Source organism: Primulina eburnea, chromosome 17 (assembly GCF_022965805.1).
Source record: "Primulina eburnea isolate SZY01 chromosome 17, ASM2296580v1, whole genome shotgun sequence".
Classification (NCBI taxonomy): domain Eukaryota; kingdom Viridiplantae; phylum Streptophyta; class Magnoliopsida; order Lamiales; family Gesneriaceae; genus Primulina; species Primulina eburnea.
Window position 1 is genome coordinate 10,732,462 of NC_133117.1, and position 18,750 is coordinate 10,751,211.

Sequence of the window (18,750 nt, forward strand, 5' to 3'; positions counted from 1 at the left end):
TGCACCTTGTATGACCTACCAATGTTGCAATCATTCTCCCTAATTTCGAAATTTGCATGATATTCATAACTTAATGACTTAATATTGTATATCCTAGAGTATCTCTATATTTCCCATATCAAATATTCTCCAATATGTAAATCTTATTTTAATACAATAATCCAACAAGAATATCCTCTACTCTTAAATTTCCTTACAATTTTATTAAATACATTATTTAGCTACCAAGATGAGGGATTTATTCCTAAATTTTTAGGAATATTCAAGGACTAATTTATCTTCTTTCCTTGCACCTTGTATGACCTACCAATCTTGCAATCATTCTCCCTAATTTCGAAATTTGCATGATATTCATAACTTAATGACTTAATATTGTATATCCTAGAGTATCTCCATATTTCCCATATCAAATATTCTCCAATATGTAAATCTTATTTTAATACAATAATCCAACAAGAATATCCTCTACTCTTAAATTTCCTTACAATTTTATTAAATACATTATTGAAAATTCTCGGTTCTCACATTCCTCCCTCCTTATGAGAAGTTTCGTCATCGAAACTGGAGTTGGCCTGGTCTCCAAATAGGTAGGGATATTTCTTTCCCTTACAATCTACTACCGCATTGTTTCTTGCTAACCAATCCCTTCCTAAGATAATATCGAAATCGACCATGATCAACTGTATCAGGTTGGCTCTAAAAATCTAATTACCAATACTGACTTTTCAATCTCCGTAAATTTCGTCAGTTTCAATGGCTCTACTAGGTGTGGCTATTTGGAAAGGTTCGGTTAGCTTATCGGCTTACGTCCTAACTTCTTACCAAATCTCTTAGATCTACAAGAATGTGTAGCGCCACAGTCAAATAAGACATAAGCAGGCACTTGTTGAAAAAATATGGTACCTGACACAACATCGCTTGCATCATCTGCCTCCTCCTGCATCATGGCAAACACCCTGGCATTTGGTTTGTTCTCCCGTGGTTTATTGGCATTCGCCCCTGGGCTTGACCCGTCTCCTTTATCTAGTCCAGTTGTTTTGTTGTTGGCGGCTGGACAATCTGCCATACGGTGTCCTGGTTTCCTGCATCCAAAGCAGACGCCGCTGGCTCTACGACATTCTCCCAGGTGTCGTAAGTGGCAAGTTGGGCAAGGCTTAATGGCTTGGTAGCCTGAGGCAGGCGAAGTTTCTTTAGATGGTTCACCGGAATGGTTTGGTTTCTTGAACGACTGACTGCCATGAGAGGACTGATCATTCATAGGCCTTTTGTTCCTAATCTCCTTCTCTCTGCGCTGGATATCATTTTCAGCTCGGATAGCTGCGCCCATCAAGTCTGAGAAGTTTGCAGGTTGGTAGACTGCCAAAGCCGACTGTATTCTGCTGTTCAAACCCTTTTTGAAGCGGTGCAATTTTAGAACTTCGTCCGCCATGATTGCCGGAGCATAAGATCCTAAGGCGTTGAACTGGGAGGTGTATTCCACAACTGACATATCCGGAGTTTGAGTGAAGTTTTCAAACTCACTCAGTTTCTGCAGTCTGACCTCGGCTGGATAATACTGTTTCAGAAAGGCTTCTCGAAATCGCTGCCAAGTCATTGGTCCTGCACCTGTCATGGCTGGCGAGATTGCTTCCCACCATTTGCCTGCTCGATCTTCCAGGAAGGGCACTATCACGTCCACTTTCAGTGCATCCGGGACTTCCAACAGTCGCAGCTGAGTCTCCACACTTTTCAGCCAACTCTGGCTAACCTCAGGGTCGGCAGCGCCACTGAAAGTTGGGCACCTGTTCTTGCGCAGTGATTCATAGTGGAACTTGATTCCATTTGGTGGTGGAGGTGGTGGTGGCTGATTGGCGTTCGAGTTTCCCAACCCTTGCAGTGTTGTCGCCACAATAGTGGCTATGGCCATAAGATCAGCTTGGCTTAAGTTGACTGCCGGCGGGGGTCCATTTCCTTGCTCGTTCTCCTGTCCGCCTTCACGGTTGATATTAGCATAACGCGGGTTGCGGTTCTGTCTTGGGGGTCTGCCGGCCATTTCCTACAGATTGCAAGTTCTAAGAATTTGTTGTACGAGAAAGTTCATACAATAGGGTCTGCTGAAATAAATTGAAATCAATTAATCAAATAGAACAAATTTTTATTGATTTCTAAAAAAAATAACATGACCAATCTAAAGGAAATAAAAGTGGTACTAACAAAATCACTAAGACAGAATAAAATATCAGGATAGACTAAGATACTTAAAATAAATTTTATTTTTTTGAAAATTTCCAAAAATGGAAAGTTTGGAATTTGACATATGGGTTCGAAGCATATGTCGGGAGGATTCTGGAACGATTGACGGAATCGAATTCGGAATTTGCTACGAGAAATCGAAGGACACATGCTGGCGGGTTGACTCGTTGACTCGGCCGAGTTGACTCGCCGCGTTGACTTGCCGGAGTATGGTCGGAGCAAAGGCGTGTGTTGGCGAAGGGGTCAGCATCAAGGAATCGGTGGTGGCACAGCAAGAATCGGTCGGAAAGCTACTTAATTTTGCCGGAACTCGCGAGAAATCGGTTGACTCACTTGAAATTGGGCGTTTCTGATTGGTTGATCCGATCCCAAAATTGATTCTTGGGGAAAGTTACCCATGGCTCATAGATTGTTTGGGTCAAATTAATTGAAAATCGGAGTACGATTACTAGGGTAATTGGACGAAATAATATTCGGCGTTAGGGTTCGTACGCCAAATTTGTAGATCTGAAATTCCCGTTTCACATGAAGACAAACTCAAAAATTGATTGAGGGCTTTTGTTCGTTTCGTCGAGACGATTCTGGAACTGGTAGCCGATCGAAGAAAAGGTACCGGAAACGGCCGGAATCGAAGGAAACGCGGCGGCGCGCGCTAAGGCCTTGTTTGGCCGAAAATTTTCCGAATTTTTTTTTTTTCGAAATTCGATTTTTCCCACTCGGATTATGAACCTGGCGGCTCTGATACCACTTAAATGTCACGTCCCGAAACTCGGGATTGACACCGGCGTTGTTTGACAATCACACAATAGAAACAACAAGCCTTTCGTAGCACAGTATAAACCGAAAACCAGTTTATAAATCATAATCTCAGATAAAATAACGATTGTTTTTACAATAACGAAATCCAACTAAATAGTAAATAATGCGGAAGCGTCTTACAATTATTAAATCATAAATTCGAAGTAAATCCCATTACTAATCTGGAAAATCACCAACCCCAAAATTGTTCCGACTCTTCTTCCTCAACCTGTTCTTCGGACTTATCTGGGAGGGGAGAGTAAGGGGGATGAGTATTTTGGGAATACTCAGTAAATGGGGGACTTTGAACACAACATAAGCAATTTAATAACATTTTCGAAACATATCATAAACGTACAGCATGCTTTTCATAATCGTAACGTAAATTCCATAACATAATAACACTGTGATTTTTCACCTTTCAACGGTTTACTGACGTCAGTCCCTAAGTTTTAATCCTCTAAGGGGGCGAGGCCATAAAACAGTTCTATCTCACTGTTAAGGGCCATATGTTGGAATTCCACCCATTTTCAGGGAATCCTCACAGTGTCAAACATAAACGTACCAAAATTTCGTAAAACGTATAGACGGAACGACGGTGCTCGACCGTTTTTTTTTTAAAACAACAAAACCGAGATTTCATATGCGCAAAACCAAAATTTAAAACAGCCCACTTACAGTATTTTAATCGCTAAAAATGTGGATGCTCAACTCGAAAATTGGATCGCTCCTTGCTCCTCCTTCGGACAGAACTTCGGCTTAATTTCTTGGACGATTTTCGAGCAGAGTTTCGGCTAGGGAGTGCTGCTGAATTTTTCGAAAACAGCAGCCTAGAATCTCGAAAATTGGGTGTGTTGTGGAGTGAGGGTGATGGCATATTTATAGGGAGGAGAGAAGAGCTTAATATGGCACCTAAATCATGTATGATAAGCATCAAAATCCCTTGATTTTCCTTCCAATTTACCACCCAATCTCACGTTTTTGGCTTAGAATTTTCTTCCCACAATTGAGTTATTTAGCTACCAAGATGAGGGATTTATTCCTAAATTTTTAGGAAGATTCAAGGACTAATTTATCTTCTTTCCTTGCACCTTGTATGACCTACCAATCTTGCAATCATTCTCCCTAATTTTGAAATTTGCATGATATTCATAACTTAATGACTTAATATTGTATATCCTAGAGTATCTCTATATTTCCCATACCAAATATTCTCCAATATGTAAATCTTATTTTAATACAATAATCCAACAAGAATATCCTCTACTCTTAAATTTCCTTACAATTTTATTAAATACATTATTGAAAATTCTCGGTTCTCACATTCCTCCCTCCTTATGAGAAGTTTCGTCCTCGAAACTGGAGTTGGCCTGGTCTCCAAATAGGTAGGGATATTTCTTTCCCTTACAATCTACTACCGCATTGTTTCTTGCTAACCAATCCCTTCCTAAGATAATATCGAAATCGACCATGATCAACTGTATCAGGTTGGCTCTAAAAATCTAATTACCAATACTGACTTTTCAATCTCCGTAAATTTCGTCAGTTTCAATGGCTCTACTAGGTGTGGCTATTTGGAAAGGTTCGGTTAGCTTATCGGCTTACGTCCTAACTTCTTACCAAATCTCTTAGATGTACAAGAATGTGTAGCGCCACAGTCAAATAAGACATAAGCAGGCACTTGTTGAAAAAATATGGTACCTGACACAACATCGCTTGCATCATCTGCCTCCTCCTGCATCATGGCAAACACCCTGGCATTTGGTTTGTTCTCCCGTGGTTTATTGGCATTCGCCCCTGGGCTTGACCCGTCTCCTTTATCTGGTCCAGTTGTTTTGTTCTTGGCGGCTGGACAATCTGCCATACGGTGTCCTGGTTTCCCGCATCCAAAGCAGACGCCGCTGGCTCTACGACATTCTCCCAGGTGTCGTAAGTGGCAAGTTGGGCAAGGCTTAATGGCTTGGTAGCCTGAGGCAGGCGAAGTTTCTTTAGATGGTTCACCGGAATGGTTTGGTTTCTTGAACGACTGACTGCCATGAGAGGACTGATCATTCATAGGCCTTTTGTTCCTAATCTCCTTCTCTCTGCGCTGGATATCAGTTTCAGCTCGGATAGCTGCGCCCATCAAGTCTGAGAAGTTTGCAGGTTGGTAGACTGCCAAAGCCGACTGTATTATGCTGTTCAAACCCTTTTTGAAGCGGTGCAATTTTAGAACTTCGTCCGCCATGATTGCCGGAGCATAAGATCCTAAGGCGTTGAACTGGGAGGTGTATTCCACAACTGACATATCCGGAGTTTGAGTGAAGTTTTCAAACTCACTCAGTTTCTGCAGTCTGACCTCGGCTGGATAATACTGTTTCAGAAAGGCTTCTCGAAATCGCTGCCAAGTCATTGGTCCTGCACCTGTCATGGCTGGCGAGATTGCTTCCCACCATTTGCCTGCTCGATCTTCCAGGAAGGGCACTATCACGTCCACTTTCAGTGCATCCGGGACTTCCAACAGTCGCAGCTGAGTCTCCACACTTTTCAGCCAACTCTGGCTAACCTCAGGGTCGGCAGCGCCACTGAAAGTTGGGCACCTGTTCTTGCGCAGTGATTCATAGTGGAACTTGATTCCATTTGGTGGTGGAGGTGGTGGTGGCTGATTGGCGTTCGAGTTTCCCAACCCTTGCAGTGTTGTCGCCACAATAGTGGCTATGGCCATAAGATCAGCTTGGCTTAAGTTGACTGCCGGCGGGGGTCCATTTCCTTGCTCGTTCTCCTGTCCGCCTTCACGGTTGATATTAGCATAACGCGGGTTGCGGTTCTGTCTTGGGGGTCTGCCGGCCATTTCCTACAGATTGCAAGTTCTAAGAATTTGTTGTACGAGAAAGTTCATACAATAGGGTCTGCTGAAATAAATTGAAATCAATTAATCAAATAGAACAAATTTTTATTGATTTCTAAAAAAAATAACATGACCAATCTAAAGGAAATAAAAGTGGTACTAACAAAATCACTAAGACAGAATAAAATATCAGGATAGACTAAGATACTTAAAATAAATTTTATTTTTTTGAAAATTTCCAAAAATGGAAAGTTTGGAATTTGACATATGGGTTCGAAGCATATGTCGGGAGGATTCTGGAACGATTGACGGAATCGAATTCGGAATTTCCTACGAGAAATCGAAGGACACATGCTGGCGGGTTGACTCGTTGACTCGGCCGAGTTGACTCGCCGCGTTGACTTGCCGGAGTATGGTCGGAGCAAAGGCGTGTGTTGGCGAAGGGGTCAGCATCAAGGAATCGGTGGTGGCACAGCAAGAATCGGTCGGAAAGCTACTTAATTTTGCTGGAACTCGCGAGAAATCGGTTGACTCACTTGAAATTGGGCGTTTCTGATTGGTTGATCCGATCCCAAAATTGATTCTTGGGGAAAGTTACCCATGGCTCATAGATTGTTTGGGTCAAATTAATTGAAAATCGGAGTACGATTACTAGGGTAATTGGACGAAATAATATTCGGCGTTAGGGTTCGTACGCCAAATTCGTAGAACTGAAATTCCCGTTTCACATGAAGACAAACTCGAAAATTGATTGAGGGCTTTTGTTCGTTTCGTCGAGACGATTCTGGAACTGGTAGCCGATCGAAGAAAAGGTACCGGAAACGGCCGGAATCGAAGGAAACGCGGCGGCGCGCGCTAAGGCCTTGTTTGGCCGAAAATTTTCCGAATTTTTTTTTTTTTCGAAATTCGATTTTTCCCACTCGGATTATGAACCTGGCGGCTCTGATACCACTTAAATGTCACGTCCCGAAACTCGGGATTGACACCGGCGTTGTTTGACAATCACACAATAGAAACAACAAGCCTTTCGTAGCACAGTATAAACCGAAAACCAGTTTATAAATCATAATCTCAGATAAAATAACGATTGTTTTTACAATAACGAAATCCAACTAAATAGTAAATAATGCGGAAGCGTCTTACAATTATTAAATCATAAATTCGAAGTAAATCCCATTACTAATCTGGAAAATCACCAACCCCAAAATTGTTCCGACTCTTCTTCCTCAACCTGTTCTTCGGACTTATCTGGGAGGGCAGAGTAAAGGGGATGAGTATTTTGGGAATACTCAGTAAATGGGGGACTTTGAACACAACATAAGCAATTTAATAACATTTTCGAAACATATCATAAACGTACAGCATGCTTTTCATAATCGTAACGTAAATTCCATAACATAATAACACTGTGATTTTTCACCTTTCAACGGTTTACTGACGTCAGTCCCTAAGTTTTAATCCTCTAAGAGGGCGAGGCCATAAAACAGTTCTATCCCACTGTTAAGGGCCATATGTTGGAATTCCACCCATTTTCAGGGAATCCTCACAGTGTCAAACATAAACGTACCAAAATTTCGTAAAACGTATAGACGGAACGACGGTGCTCGACCGTTTTTTTTTTAAACAACAAAACCGAGATTTCATATGCGCAAAACCAAAATTTAAAACAGCCCACTTACATTATTTTAATCGCTAAAAATGTGGATGCTCAACTCGAAAATTGGATCGCTCCTTGCTCCTCCTTCGGACAGAACTTCGGCTTAATTTCTTGGACGATTTTTGGGCAGAGTTTCGGCTAGGGAGTGCTGCTGAATTTTTCGAAAACAGCAGCCTAGAATCTCGAAAATTGGGTGTGTTGTGGAGTGAGGGTGATGGCATATTTATAGGGAGGAGAGAAGAGCTTAATATGGCACCTAAATCATGTATGATAAGCATCAAAATCCCTTGATTTTCCTTCCAATTTACCACCCAATCTCACGTTTTTGGCTTAGAATTTTCTTCCCACAATTGAGTTATTTAGCTACCAAGATGAGGGATTTATTCCTAAATTTTTAGGAAGATTCAAGGACTAATTTATCTTCTTTCCTTGCACCTTGTATGACCTACCAATCTTGCAATCATTCTCCCTAATTTCGAAATTTGCATGATATTCATAACTTAATGACTTAATATTGTATATCCTAGAGTATCTCCATATTTCCCATATCAAATATTCTCCAATATGTAAATCTTATTTTAATACAATAATCCAACAAGAATATCCTCTACTCTTAAATTTCCTTACAATTTTATTAAATACATTATTGAAAATTCTCGGTTCTCACATTCCTCCCTCCTTATGAGAAGTTTCGTCCTCGAAACTGGAGTTGGCCTGGTCTCCAAATAGGTAGGGATATTTCTTTCCCTTACAATCTACTACCGCATTGTTTCTTGCTAACCAATCCCTTCCTAAGATAATATCGAAATCGACCATGATCAACTGTATCAGGTTGGCTCTAAAAATCTAATTACCAATACTGACTTTTCAATCTCCGTAAATTTCGTCAGTTTCAATGGCTCTACTAGGTGTGGCTATTTGGAAAGGTTCGGTTAGCTTGTCGGCTTACGTCCTAACTTCTTACCAAATCTCTTAGATGTACAAGAATGTGTAGCGCCACAGTCAAATAAGACATAAGCAGGCACTTGTTGAAAAAATATGGTACCTGACACAACATCGCTTGCATCATCTGCCTCCTCCTGCATCATGGCAAACACCCTGGCATTTGGTTTGTTCTCCCGTGGTTTATTGGCATTCGCCCCTGTGCTTGACCCGTCTCCTTTACCTGGTCCAGTTGTTTTGTTGTTGGCGGCTGGACAATCTGCCATACGGTGTCCTGGTTTCCCGCATCCAAAGCAGACGCCGCTGGCTCTACGACATTCTCCCAGGTGTCGTAAGTGGCAAGTTGGGCAAGGCTTAATGGCTTGGTAGCCTGAGGCAGGCGAAGTTTCTTTAGATGGTTCACCGGAATGGTTTGGTTTCTTGAACGACTGACTGCCATGAGAGGACTGATCATTCATAGGCCTTTTGTTCCTAATCTCCTTCTCTCTGCGCTGGATATCAGTTTCAGCTCGGATAGCTGCGCCCATCAAGTCTGAGAAGTTTGCAGGTTGGTAGACCGCCAAAGCCGACTGTATTATGCTGTTCAAACCCTTTTTGAAGCGGTGCAATTTTAGAACTTCGTCCGCCATGATTGTCGGAGCATAAGATCCTAAGGCGTTGAACTGGGAGGTGTATTCCGCAACTGACATATCCGGAGTTTGAGTGAAGTTTTCAAACTCACTCAGTTTCTGCAGTCTGACCTCGGCTGGATAATACTGTTTCAGAAAGATTTCTCGAAATCGCTGCCAAGTCATTGGTCCTGCAGCTGTCATGGCTGGCGAGATTGCTTCCTACCATTTGCCTGCTCGATCTTCCAGGAAGGGCACTATCACGTCCACTTTCAGTGCATCCGAGACTTCCAACAGTCGCAGCTGAGTCTCCACACTTTTCAGCCAACTCTGGCTAACTTCAGGGTCGACAGCGCCACTGAAAGTTGGGCACCTGTTCTTGCGCAGTGATTCATAGTGGAACTTGATTCCATTTGGTGGTGGAGGTGGTGGTGGCTGATTGGCGTTCGAGTTTCCCAACCCTTGCAGTGTTGTCGCCACAATAGTGGCTATGGCCATAAGATCAGCTTGGCTTAAGTTGACTGCCGGCGGGGGTCCATTTCCTTGCTCGTTCTCCTGTCCGCCTTCACGGTTGATATTAGCATAACGCGGGTTGCGGTTCTGTCTTGGGGGTCTGCCGGCCATTTCCTACAGATTGCAAGTTCTAAGAATTTGTTGTACGAGAAAAGTTCATACAATAGGGTCTGCTGAAATAAATTGAAATCAAAGAGAACAAATTTTTATTGATTTCTAAAAAAAATAACATGACCAATCTAAAGGAAATAAAAGTGGTACTGAATAAAATAGCAACAACGAAAAAGAAAAGTAAAATAAAACTCCTAGAACAAAATCACTAAGACAGAATAAAATATCAGGATATAGTAAGATACTTAAAATAATTTTTTTTTTTGAAAATTTCCCAAAATGGAAAGTTTGGAATTTGACATATGGGTTCGAATCATATGTCGGGAGGATTCTGGAACGATTGACGGAATCGAATTCGGAATTTCCTACGAGAAATCGAAGGACACATGCTGGCGGGTGGACTCGTTGACTCAGCCGAGTGGACTCGCCGGGTTGACATGCCGGAGTATGGTCGGAGCAAAGGCGTGTGTTGGCGAAGGGGTCAGCATCAAGGAATCGGTGGTGGCACAGTAAGAATCGGTCGGAAAGCTACTTAATTTGGCCGGAACTCGCGAGAAATCGGTTGACTCACTTGAAATTGGGCGTTTCTGATTGGTTGATCCGATCCCAAAATTGATTCTTGGGGAAAGTTACCCATGGCTCATAGATTGTTTGGGTCAAATTAATTGAAAATCGGAGTATGATTACTAGGGTAATTGGACGAAATAATATTCGGCGTTAGGGTTCGTACGCCAAATTCGTAGATCTGAAATTCCCGTTTCACATGAAGACAAACTCGAAAATTGATTGAGGGCTTTTGTTCGTTTCGTCGAGACGATTCTGGAAGAGGTCGCCGATCGAAGAAAAGGTACCGGAAACGGCCGGAATCGAAGGAAACGCGGCGCGCGCGCTAAGGCCTTGTTTGGCCGAAAATTTTCCGAATTTTTTTTTTTCGAAATTCGATTTTTCCCACTCGGATTATGAATCTGGCGGCTCTGATACCACTTAAATGTCACGCCCCGAAACTCGGGATTGACACCGGCGTTGTTTGACAATCACACAATCGAAACAACAAGCCTTTCGTAGCACAGTATAAACCGAAAACCAGTTTATAAATCATAATCTCAGATAAAATAACGATTGTTTTTACAATATCGAAATCTAACTAAATAGTAAATAATGCGGAAGCGTCTTACAATTATTAAATCATAAATTCGAAGTAAATCCCATTACTAATCTGGAAAATCACCAACCCCAAAATTGTTCCGACTCTTCTTCCTCAACCTGTTCTTCGGACTTATCTGGGAGGGGAGAGTAAGGGGGATGAGTATTTTGGGAATACTCAGTAAATGGGGGACTTTGAACACAACATAAGCAATTTAATAACATTTTCGAAACATATCATAAACGTACAGCATGCTTTTCATAATCGTAACGTAAATTCCATAACATAATAACACTGTGATTTTTCACCTTTCAACGGTTTACTGACGTCAGTCCCTAAGTTTTAATCCTCTAAGGGGGCGAGGCCATAAAACAGTTCTATCCCACTGTTAAGGGCCATATGTTGGAATTCCACCCATTTTCAGGGAATCCTCACAGTGTCAAACTTAAACGTACCAAAATTTCGTAAAACGTATAGACGGACCGACGGTGCTCGACCGTTTTTTTTTAAAACAACAAAACCGAGATTTCATATGCGCAAAACCAAAATTTAAAACAGCCCACTTACAGTATTTTTAATCGCTAAAAACGTGGATGCTCAACTCGAAAATTGGATCGCTCCTTGCTCCTCCTTCAGACTGAACTTCGGCTTAATTTCTTGGACGATTTTCGGGCAGAGTTTCGGCTAGGGAGTGCTGCTGAATTTTTCGAAAACAGCAACCTAGAGTCTCGAAAATTGGGTGTGTTGTGGAGTGAGGGTGATGGCATATTTATAGGGAGGAGAGAAGAGCTTAATATGGCACCTAAATCATGTATGATAAGCATCAAAATCCCTTGATTTTCCTTCCAATTTACCACCCAATCTCACGTTTTTGGCTTAGAATTTTCTTCCCACAATTGAGTTATTTAGCTACCAAGATGAGGGATTTATTCCTAAATTTTTAGGAATATTCAAGGACTAATTTATCTTCTTTCCTTGCACCTTGTATGACCTACCAATGTTGCAATCATTCTCCCTAATTTCGAAATTTGCATGATATTCATAACTTAATGACTTAATATTGTATATCCTAGAGTATCTCCATATTTCCCATATCAAATATTCTCCAATATGTAAATCTTATTTTAATACAATAATCCAACAAGAATATCCTCTACTCTTGAATTTCCTTACAATTTTATTAAATACATTATTGAAAATTCTCGGTTCTCACATTTTGCTTTGTTCCTTTCTGAAGAATGACATATATATGTATATATATCCCACGTTTCATGTCTAAGAAACGTGTCTTCTTTTCACCACTTTCAGGTGGCGCTCGGGCGGTCGACCTTTACCGCTCGAGCGCGGAACCCTCTGTCCGTGATTTACAATTGTTATCCACTGGCGCTCGGGCGGTAATATTCTACCCCTCGGGCGCCATACTTTCTGTCCGAGCCTTTCCTTATCACACATTGGCGCTCGGGCGGTAATATTCCACCGGTCGGGCGCCACAGGTTCTGCCCGAAAATCACATAACTCATATGTTTTAACCAATTTGGTCTCGGAGCGGTCCAACTATACTCACATCCATTCATAATCAATAAATCATATCAAATTACGGTAATCAAATTCTTGGGCATTACAATCACGTGGATTTATTCTATGGTGTTGTCGACATGCAATTTCAAGAGTTAAATGATCGTTTATCAGAGGCAGGTACAGAGTTACTCCTTTGTGTAGCTTGTTTGTGTTCAAAAAACTTGTTTTATGCTTTTGACAAGAAAAAATTGATGCAACTAGCTGAATTTTATCCACTAGATTTTTCAAGATTTCATCTCCTCACACTTGATGATCAACTTGAAACTTATATATGTGATATGCATTCTAACAAAGCATTTCAAGGATTGAAAGAACTTGGCGATCTTTCAGAAAAGTTAGTTATATCAAAGAAAAATATGGTGTACCCATTGGTTTATAAGCTTTTGACATTGGAATTAATTCTACGGGTTGCAACGGCGACAGTAGAGAGGGTATTTTTTGCCCTGAGAATTGTGAAAGACAGGTTGCGCAATCGAATGAGTGATGATTGGATGAATGATAGTCTCATTGTCTATGTAGAGAAAGATATATTTCTAATTGTTGATAATGAATCTATTGTACAAAGGTTTCAAAATATGAAGACTCGAAAAGAAAAATTGTAAGGTAGTTATTTTGTGAAGTTTAATGATTAAAAGATTTTTTTTTTGTTTTATTACTTATAGCATATCATAGTCTACACTGAATCAAAATTCTAGCTCCGCCCCTGAATTTGTATCTATCATATATTCAAGGATTTTATCTATGTAGCTTGCATGAATATACAGATAAAATACAATACCATAACTAGATAAAATCATAAAATATTATTAAAATAAATATAATTTTTACATTAGAGTCAATAAAGTCCAAGTCACAAGTTGACTAATTGAACATTTACTCTGGTAGTATGATAGATGTGAATTTGAATAACATCGTGATTGACGCGCTTGGATAGTGGAAATGTTTCTTTCCAATTTAAAATATGTTAGTGATTAAAGTTCAACTACATAGTAGTTTCTATAATGAAATGCCATTTTCATTTGATAATTATGTGTATAATTAATTCATTTTATTTTCCACATATATATTTATTCGTGTAATTGTTTTTTTGGCAACAATGTTGTATATATGTACACAACTTGTATCAAGACTGGGTGTATATATATATATATATATATATATATATATATAAATTAGTGTTTTGTGTGCGTGTGTGTATTATATTATGAAATTTTTATGGTTATAAGTTAAATGGATATATATTAGGTAGCCCAGTCTACGTATAGTGACACTTGCAGATATCATCGCCAGGGCTCCGGCCGGCTGCCGGCTGCGGATAATTGTTGGAGTTTTAAATTTATTAATTGTCATAAAAAGTTAATTAGCAGACTCATTTATATTCATAATTTTTTATTTATGTGTTTAAACAAAAACTATTTCAAAAACTTTATCCACTATATAAAACCATTTTTACACTAATAAATGAAGGCCAAAAAGGTAGGTAGGAAAAATCGTTAAACTAAAAGAATGTAATTTTTTTTGAAAAATAAATTTTATAAATGATTTATATCACCAAAAATGGGTCCATCCATATGTGAGATTCTGGTATTTCAGTTGTTCCAATATCACTTTAAAATCATGAACAAACATTAGAGGACAATTGGAGTTTTCCCACCAAATCCTCAAAACTTAGTTTAGCAAGAAGTTTGAAGGATAATTGAAAAAATGGAATGTAAAGTAAAGTTCGTCTAAAATAAAGCAAAAAAATAAAAAAATAAAAAATCCATACCCGTCTATTTTTTTTATCTGAATTTTGGGTGGTTTAAAGACAAATCCCTTAATTAATTAATTTATTTTTGACAATAAAACTCACAACCGTTATCTTTCAATACGTACCGGGTAAACTTCGAGTTAACGCAACAGCTGCAAACAAGGTTAGTCATGTAGAATACACTAGACAAACTTTGTACGATAAGTTTGTCCAAAAAAATGTTGGTGGAGAAAACGAATTCTTAATCATTAATCAAAGATTCACATACTCCACTAACCCGAACAACTTCATTTACGACAAATCCTAAATTTAGTGAATACTTAGTTGATCTAATAATATGGGCATTGGTGTATTGATTATCATGACTTTATGGGCTTACAATTAAAATCAATATAAATATTTATTATATGACACGATTATTGTATGTTATATCATTTACATTATGGATAAATAGTAAATATTTTTGTACGAGTTATCGCAAAATATTTGAAGCAATAGTAGCATGAAAGCAAGCCAACTATTTCTTAATTTTTCCAAATCTTTTCCACCCCATTTTATTAATTATTATTAAAATAAAGTAAAATAAAATTTTCAGGAAAATTATTATTATTATTATTTCACACTTTACGAACAATCCATACTTTTTAGCAAGAACACCCCCCACAGCTCACACGCGTTTACACGTCTGTATATATAGAGAGTGACTTGGTAAACTATACGCAACAGCCGCACTATTTCCATTCTCAAATCCTCGCTTTCCTTTACTTGTTCATTCATCATTCTCATTATATTGCCAAGTCCTTGCTCTGATTGACTCCTTCCTCGTATTCAACGCACGGTTTCCATTATATATAAATATTTCTCCATCTGGGCTTTCGTTTCGTTGAAGATTTCTTGATTCTGTACTCCACCAATTTTTTTGGAGTAACTTTAGCACATAAGTTTGATTTTGTTGATTTCTGGTTGGATCTGGTTCTTGTTATGCGATTGGATTCCAGTACTAGGATTTCTTCAGGGGAGATAAATAATGGGAAATAATTGTGTCCATGGAAAGATTGATGAGGATGGTTTCTTCTACACAGTTTCACGTTCATTATGGTGGTCTAAATCACCAGAAATGATTGTCCTGAGCCAGAAAAACCTGAATTTTCCATGTTCAGAAGTGGATGAAGCTCCAAATTCTGTCAAGAATAAGCCCCCTGAATTGTTCAAGATAGAATTGGAGGATATCTTCGTTAAGGGAGGTAGAAAACAACCTCAGGAACTCGGGACATGGGAGGAAACGATCAAGAAAGATTTCATTAAACCCGCTCAAGTGAAACCCGAGCAAGTGATCATGATTGTCAAGGGAAACCCTAAGAAGGTAGATCCCTCGAAGCCCGAAAAACCGAAGAGTTTCAATAGAAACATGAGTGTCGGCCTTCAAGTGGATTCTGTGCTCAAAACCAAGACAGGGCACTTGAAGGAGTACTACAATTTGGGTCGGGAACTTGGACATGGGCAATATGGGACAACTTTTCTTTGCGTGGAGAAGAAAACTGGAAAGGAATATGCTTGTAAATCTATTGCAAAGAGGAAGCTATTGACTATGGATGACGTTGACGACGTAAGACGAGAAATCGAGATTATGCATCATTTATCTGGTGATCCGAATGTTATTTCAATCGAAGGGGCGTATGAAGATTCTGTTGCGGTTCATGTTGTGATGGAATTGTGTGGGGGAGGCGAGCTTTTCGATAGAATCGTTAAACGGGGCCATTATTCGGAGAAAAAGGCTGCAGAGCTCACTAGGACCATAGTTGGTGTTATAGAAGACTGCCATTCTCTGGGAGTGATGCATCGAGACCTTAAGCCCGAAAATTTCCTATTTGTGAACGAGGACGAGGATTCACCCATAAAGACTATAGACTTTGGGTTGTCTGTGTTTTTTAAGCCAGGTATATTTCAATTTTATTAAGCTTTATATGAATGTCAAAACTGGCATTTTTAGGAAATTGAGAATAAAATTTATTTTATTCCATTGACTCTAATCTTAGTTGGATCCGCCTTCTCTAAAGGTCTGCTTTGAACTCGACAGGAGACATATTTACTGACGTTGTTGGGAGCCCTTACTATGTTGCACCAGAGGTGCTTTGTAAGCGTTATGGACCCGAGGCGGACGTGTGGAGTGCTGGTGTTGTACTCTATATTCTACTTTGTGGTGTGCCTCCATTTTGGGGTGGTAAGATGTGCAAGATTCTTTTCACTTTTTATGCAATATAAGGCTATTACTTCCCACTTTTATATCAAAAGCTATGGTTAATGTTAGTGCAGCGGTGTCTCTGAGATCACTTTTCGATTGTGTTATATAGACCCTCGATGAGGACAGCACGAAAAAATATTGCCCCACATCACTTTACTTTCGTTTCCTTTATTCTCATGTCTTTGCTTCTATTTATACAGAAACTGAACGAGAAATATTCGAAGAAGTTTTACGCGGCGATATTGGCTTCTCATCAGATCCCTGGCCAAAAATCTCTGATAGTGCAAAGGATCTAGTCAAGAAAATGCTTGTAAGGGATCCAAAGAGGCGGTTAACTGCTCATCAAGTCCTATGTATGTTTCGAATATTGAATCAAACACTTCCATTGCTCTCTAGCACACAAATGCCTCAGGAAACATCATGATTAGAACTGTTTTTTTTCCCTGCAGCTCATCCTTGGGTGCAGCTTAAGGGAGTGGCTCCAGATAAGCCTCTTGATTCTGCAGTTTTGAGTCGATTAACACAGTTTTCAGCCATGAACAAACTCAAGAAAATGGCTCTCAGGGTACATTCATGATCCCTTAAATTGTGGAACAAATATATCCTAACATTGAACAAACCTTGACATTGTTTTTCCCCTTCAACAGGTGATTGCAGAAAGTTTGTCTGAAGAAGAAATTGCCGGTCTGAAAGAAATGTTCAAAATGATCGACACGGATAACAGCGGATACATAACTTTCGAAGAACTCAAGGCCGGATTAAAACGATTCGGAGCTAATCTTAATGAATCTGAGATACACAATTTGATGAAAGCAGTGAGTGTGTTTTATCCATGACAATTTATATCCCAGGCTGCAACTAATTCAACACTAAGGTTCATTGGAAGATCAAGCCGAGTTATAGTTTTGTTTTCTTGGTATATTTACAGGCAGATGTAGACAATAATGGTACAATCGAGTATGGAGAATTCATAGCTGCAACATTGCATCTGAACAAGATTTACAAAGAAGATAATTTATTCAGAGCATTTTCATTCTTTGATAAAGATGGGAGTGGATATATAACACAATATGAGCTTCTAATAGCTTGTCAACAATTCGGGATAGAGGATGCTCACTTGGAAGAAATGATCCAAGAAGCTGATCAGAATAACGTAAACGCCTATATATTTTATTTAAAATTTTGTTGACAAATTTTATTGAAAGTCTTGATTATGGTAATGATAATCACAGATTGTTCCCATATTTTTTGCAGGATGGGCAGATAGATTACAACGAGTTTGTGAGTATGATGCACAAAGGGAACTCGGGTTTTGACAAGAAGAGGTTTCCGAGCAGTTTTAACATCGGATTAAGGGAGGCATTGCCTGTTAGCTGATACAAACACATTATGGTTATTGTTATTATTTTTTGCGTTTTGTATTCTTTAGATTCTTACAAAGATCACAAGCACTGTTACATAAAAATGCCAAATAATATCTGATATATTCAGTTGAGAAGTTCTTCGAGAGGAAATGGCACCACTCGTCAATACATCTTTACTTTTCCAATAATGCATTATTGTCTGAATGATCTCTCACACCTAATGTGGCTAGAATGGAGCCGTGTGTGTAACAACCAAAGAATCCTGGGTCATAATTAAGTCCTGAATATGAACTTAACTCAAGTCAATAAAAATATAACTAACTCAAAAATTGTAGTGAGAAGACACCCAGTTATTAACTAAGTTAACATGGAATCACCAGAAAGATTTTAGTAGAATTGTTAAGTTAGCTATCGAAGTAAGGAAGCTGAAAGATTGTTTTCACCCCAAGACTTGATTAAACTAAAGTAAGAATGGTTGTGAGACCAAAAACCATGATTACAACATATAGCAGTGGCTAAAGAACCCCCTATCAAATTAACTGTCAAAACCGGAACCTAGACTCATCATACTAGGAGTGAGGCTACGCTACACCAGGCATCATAACCTTAGTAAAAAATAGACTTTGAACTAAAATACAGTAATGTTACTATCGTAGCAATATACACAATGTAACGATCATGGGCCATTAGGCTGAACCGACAAAGGTCTCGGCCCATATCCACGCACCACTACTGGTCATGGGTCGTTAGGATGGTCCAGCATGGGTCTCGGCCCATGCCCATGCACCGCCACTCATAGAATATCCCACTCCCTGGAAAGTGGTTTCTTTCGCCTTCCCCAACACTTGAACCTAGGACCTCCAGGATAAGTACCTAGATTCCTAAGTGTTGGTACCAGTTGAACTAGATAAGTACCTAGATTCCTAAGTGTTGGTACCAGTTGAACTAGTTCAACTGGTACCAACACTTAGGAATCTAGGTACT

General features: G+C 39.5%; 4 protein-coding genes across 4 annotated transcripts; 1 reads left to right on the forward strand and 3 right to left on the reverse strand.

Moving 5' to 3' along the window:
• Positions 1-790: 790 nt before the first annotated feature.
• On the reverse strand, positions 791-2,032 carry LOC140817861 (uncharacterized). Its single transcript, XM_073177654.1, has one exon. It carries the CDS (start codon positions 2,030-2,032, stop codon positions 791-793), a length of 1,242 nt encoding a protein of 413 aa, XP_073033755.1.
• Positions 2,033-4,618: 2,586 nt separating this feature from the next.
• LOC140817862 (uncharacterized) lies at positions 4,619-5,860 on the reverse strand. The gene has a single exon (XM_073177655.1). The coding sequence runs from the start codon at positions 5,858-5,860 to the stop codon at positions 4,619-4,621; it is 1,242 nt and encodes a 413-aa protein (XP_073033756.1).
• Positions 5,861-8,446: 2,586 nt separating this feature from the next.
• LOC140817863 (uncharacterized) lies at positions 8,447-9,268 on the reverse strand. The gene has a single exon (XM_073177656.1). The coding sequence runs from the start codon at positions 9,266-9,268 to the stop codon at positions 8,447-8,449; it is 822 nt and encodes a 273-aa protein (XP_073033757.1).
• A 5,620-nt stretch (positions 9,269-14,888) lies between these two features.
• LOC140818214 (calcium-dependent protein kinase 26-like) lies at positions 14,889-17,900 on the forward strand. The gene is made up of 7 exons (XM_073178105.1): positions 14,889-16,097; positions 16,238-16,381; positions 16,603-16,755; positions 16,852-16,967; positions 17,050-17,217; positions 17,331-17,555; positions 17,657-17,900. Exons 1-7 carry the CDS (start codon positions 15,188-15,190, stop codon positions 17,777-17,779), a joined length of 1,839 nt encoding a protein of 612 aa, XP_073034206.1. The 5' UTR covers positions 14,889-15,187; the 3' UTR covers positions 17,780-17,900.
• Positions 17,901-18,750: the final 850 nt, after the last annotated feature.

Coding starts and splice junctions, on each gene's coding strand:
- LOC140817863 (XM_073177656.1), bottom strand. CDS start 9,268: ATGACAGCTGCAGGACCAATGACTTGGCAGCGATTTCGAGAAATCTTT.
- LOC140818214 (XM_073178105.1), top strand. CDS start 15,188: ATGGGAAATAATTGTGTCCATGGAAAGATTGATGAGGATGGTTTCTTC. Junction 16,756..16,851: donor AACTGCTCATCAAGTCCTAT/GTATGTTTCGAA, acceptor TTTTCCCTGCAG/CTCATCCTTGGGTGCAGCTT. Junction 16,968..17,049: donor TCAAGAAAATGGCTCTCAGG/GTACATTCATGA, acceptor CCCCTTCAACAG/GTGATTGCAGAAAGTTTGTC.
- LOC140817862 (XM_073177655.1), bottom strand. CDS start 5,860: ATGGCCGGCAGACCCCCAAGACAGAACCGCAACCCGCGTTATGCTAAT.
- LOC140817861 (XM_073177654.1), bottom strand. CDS start 2,032: ATGGCCGGCAGACCCCCAAGACAGAACCGCAACCCGCGTTATGCTAAT.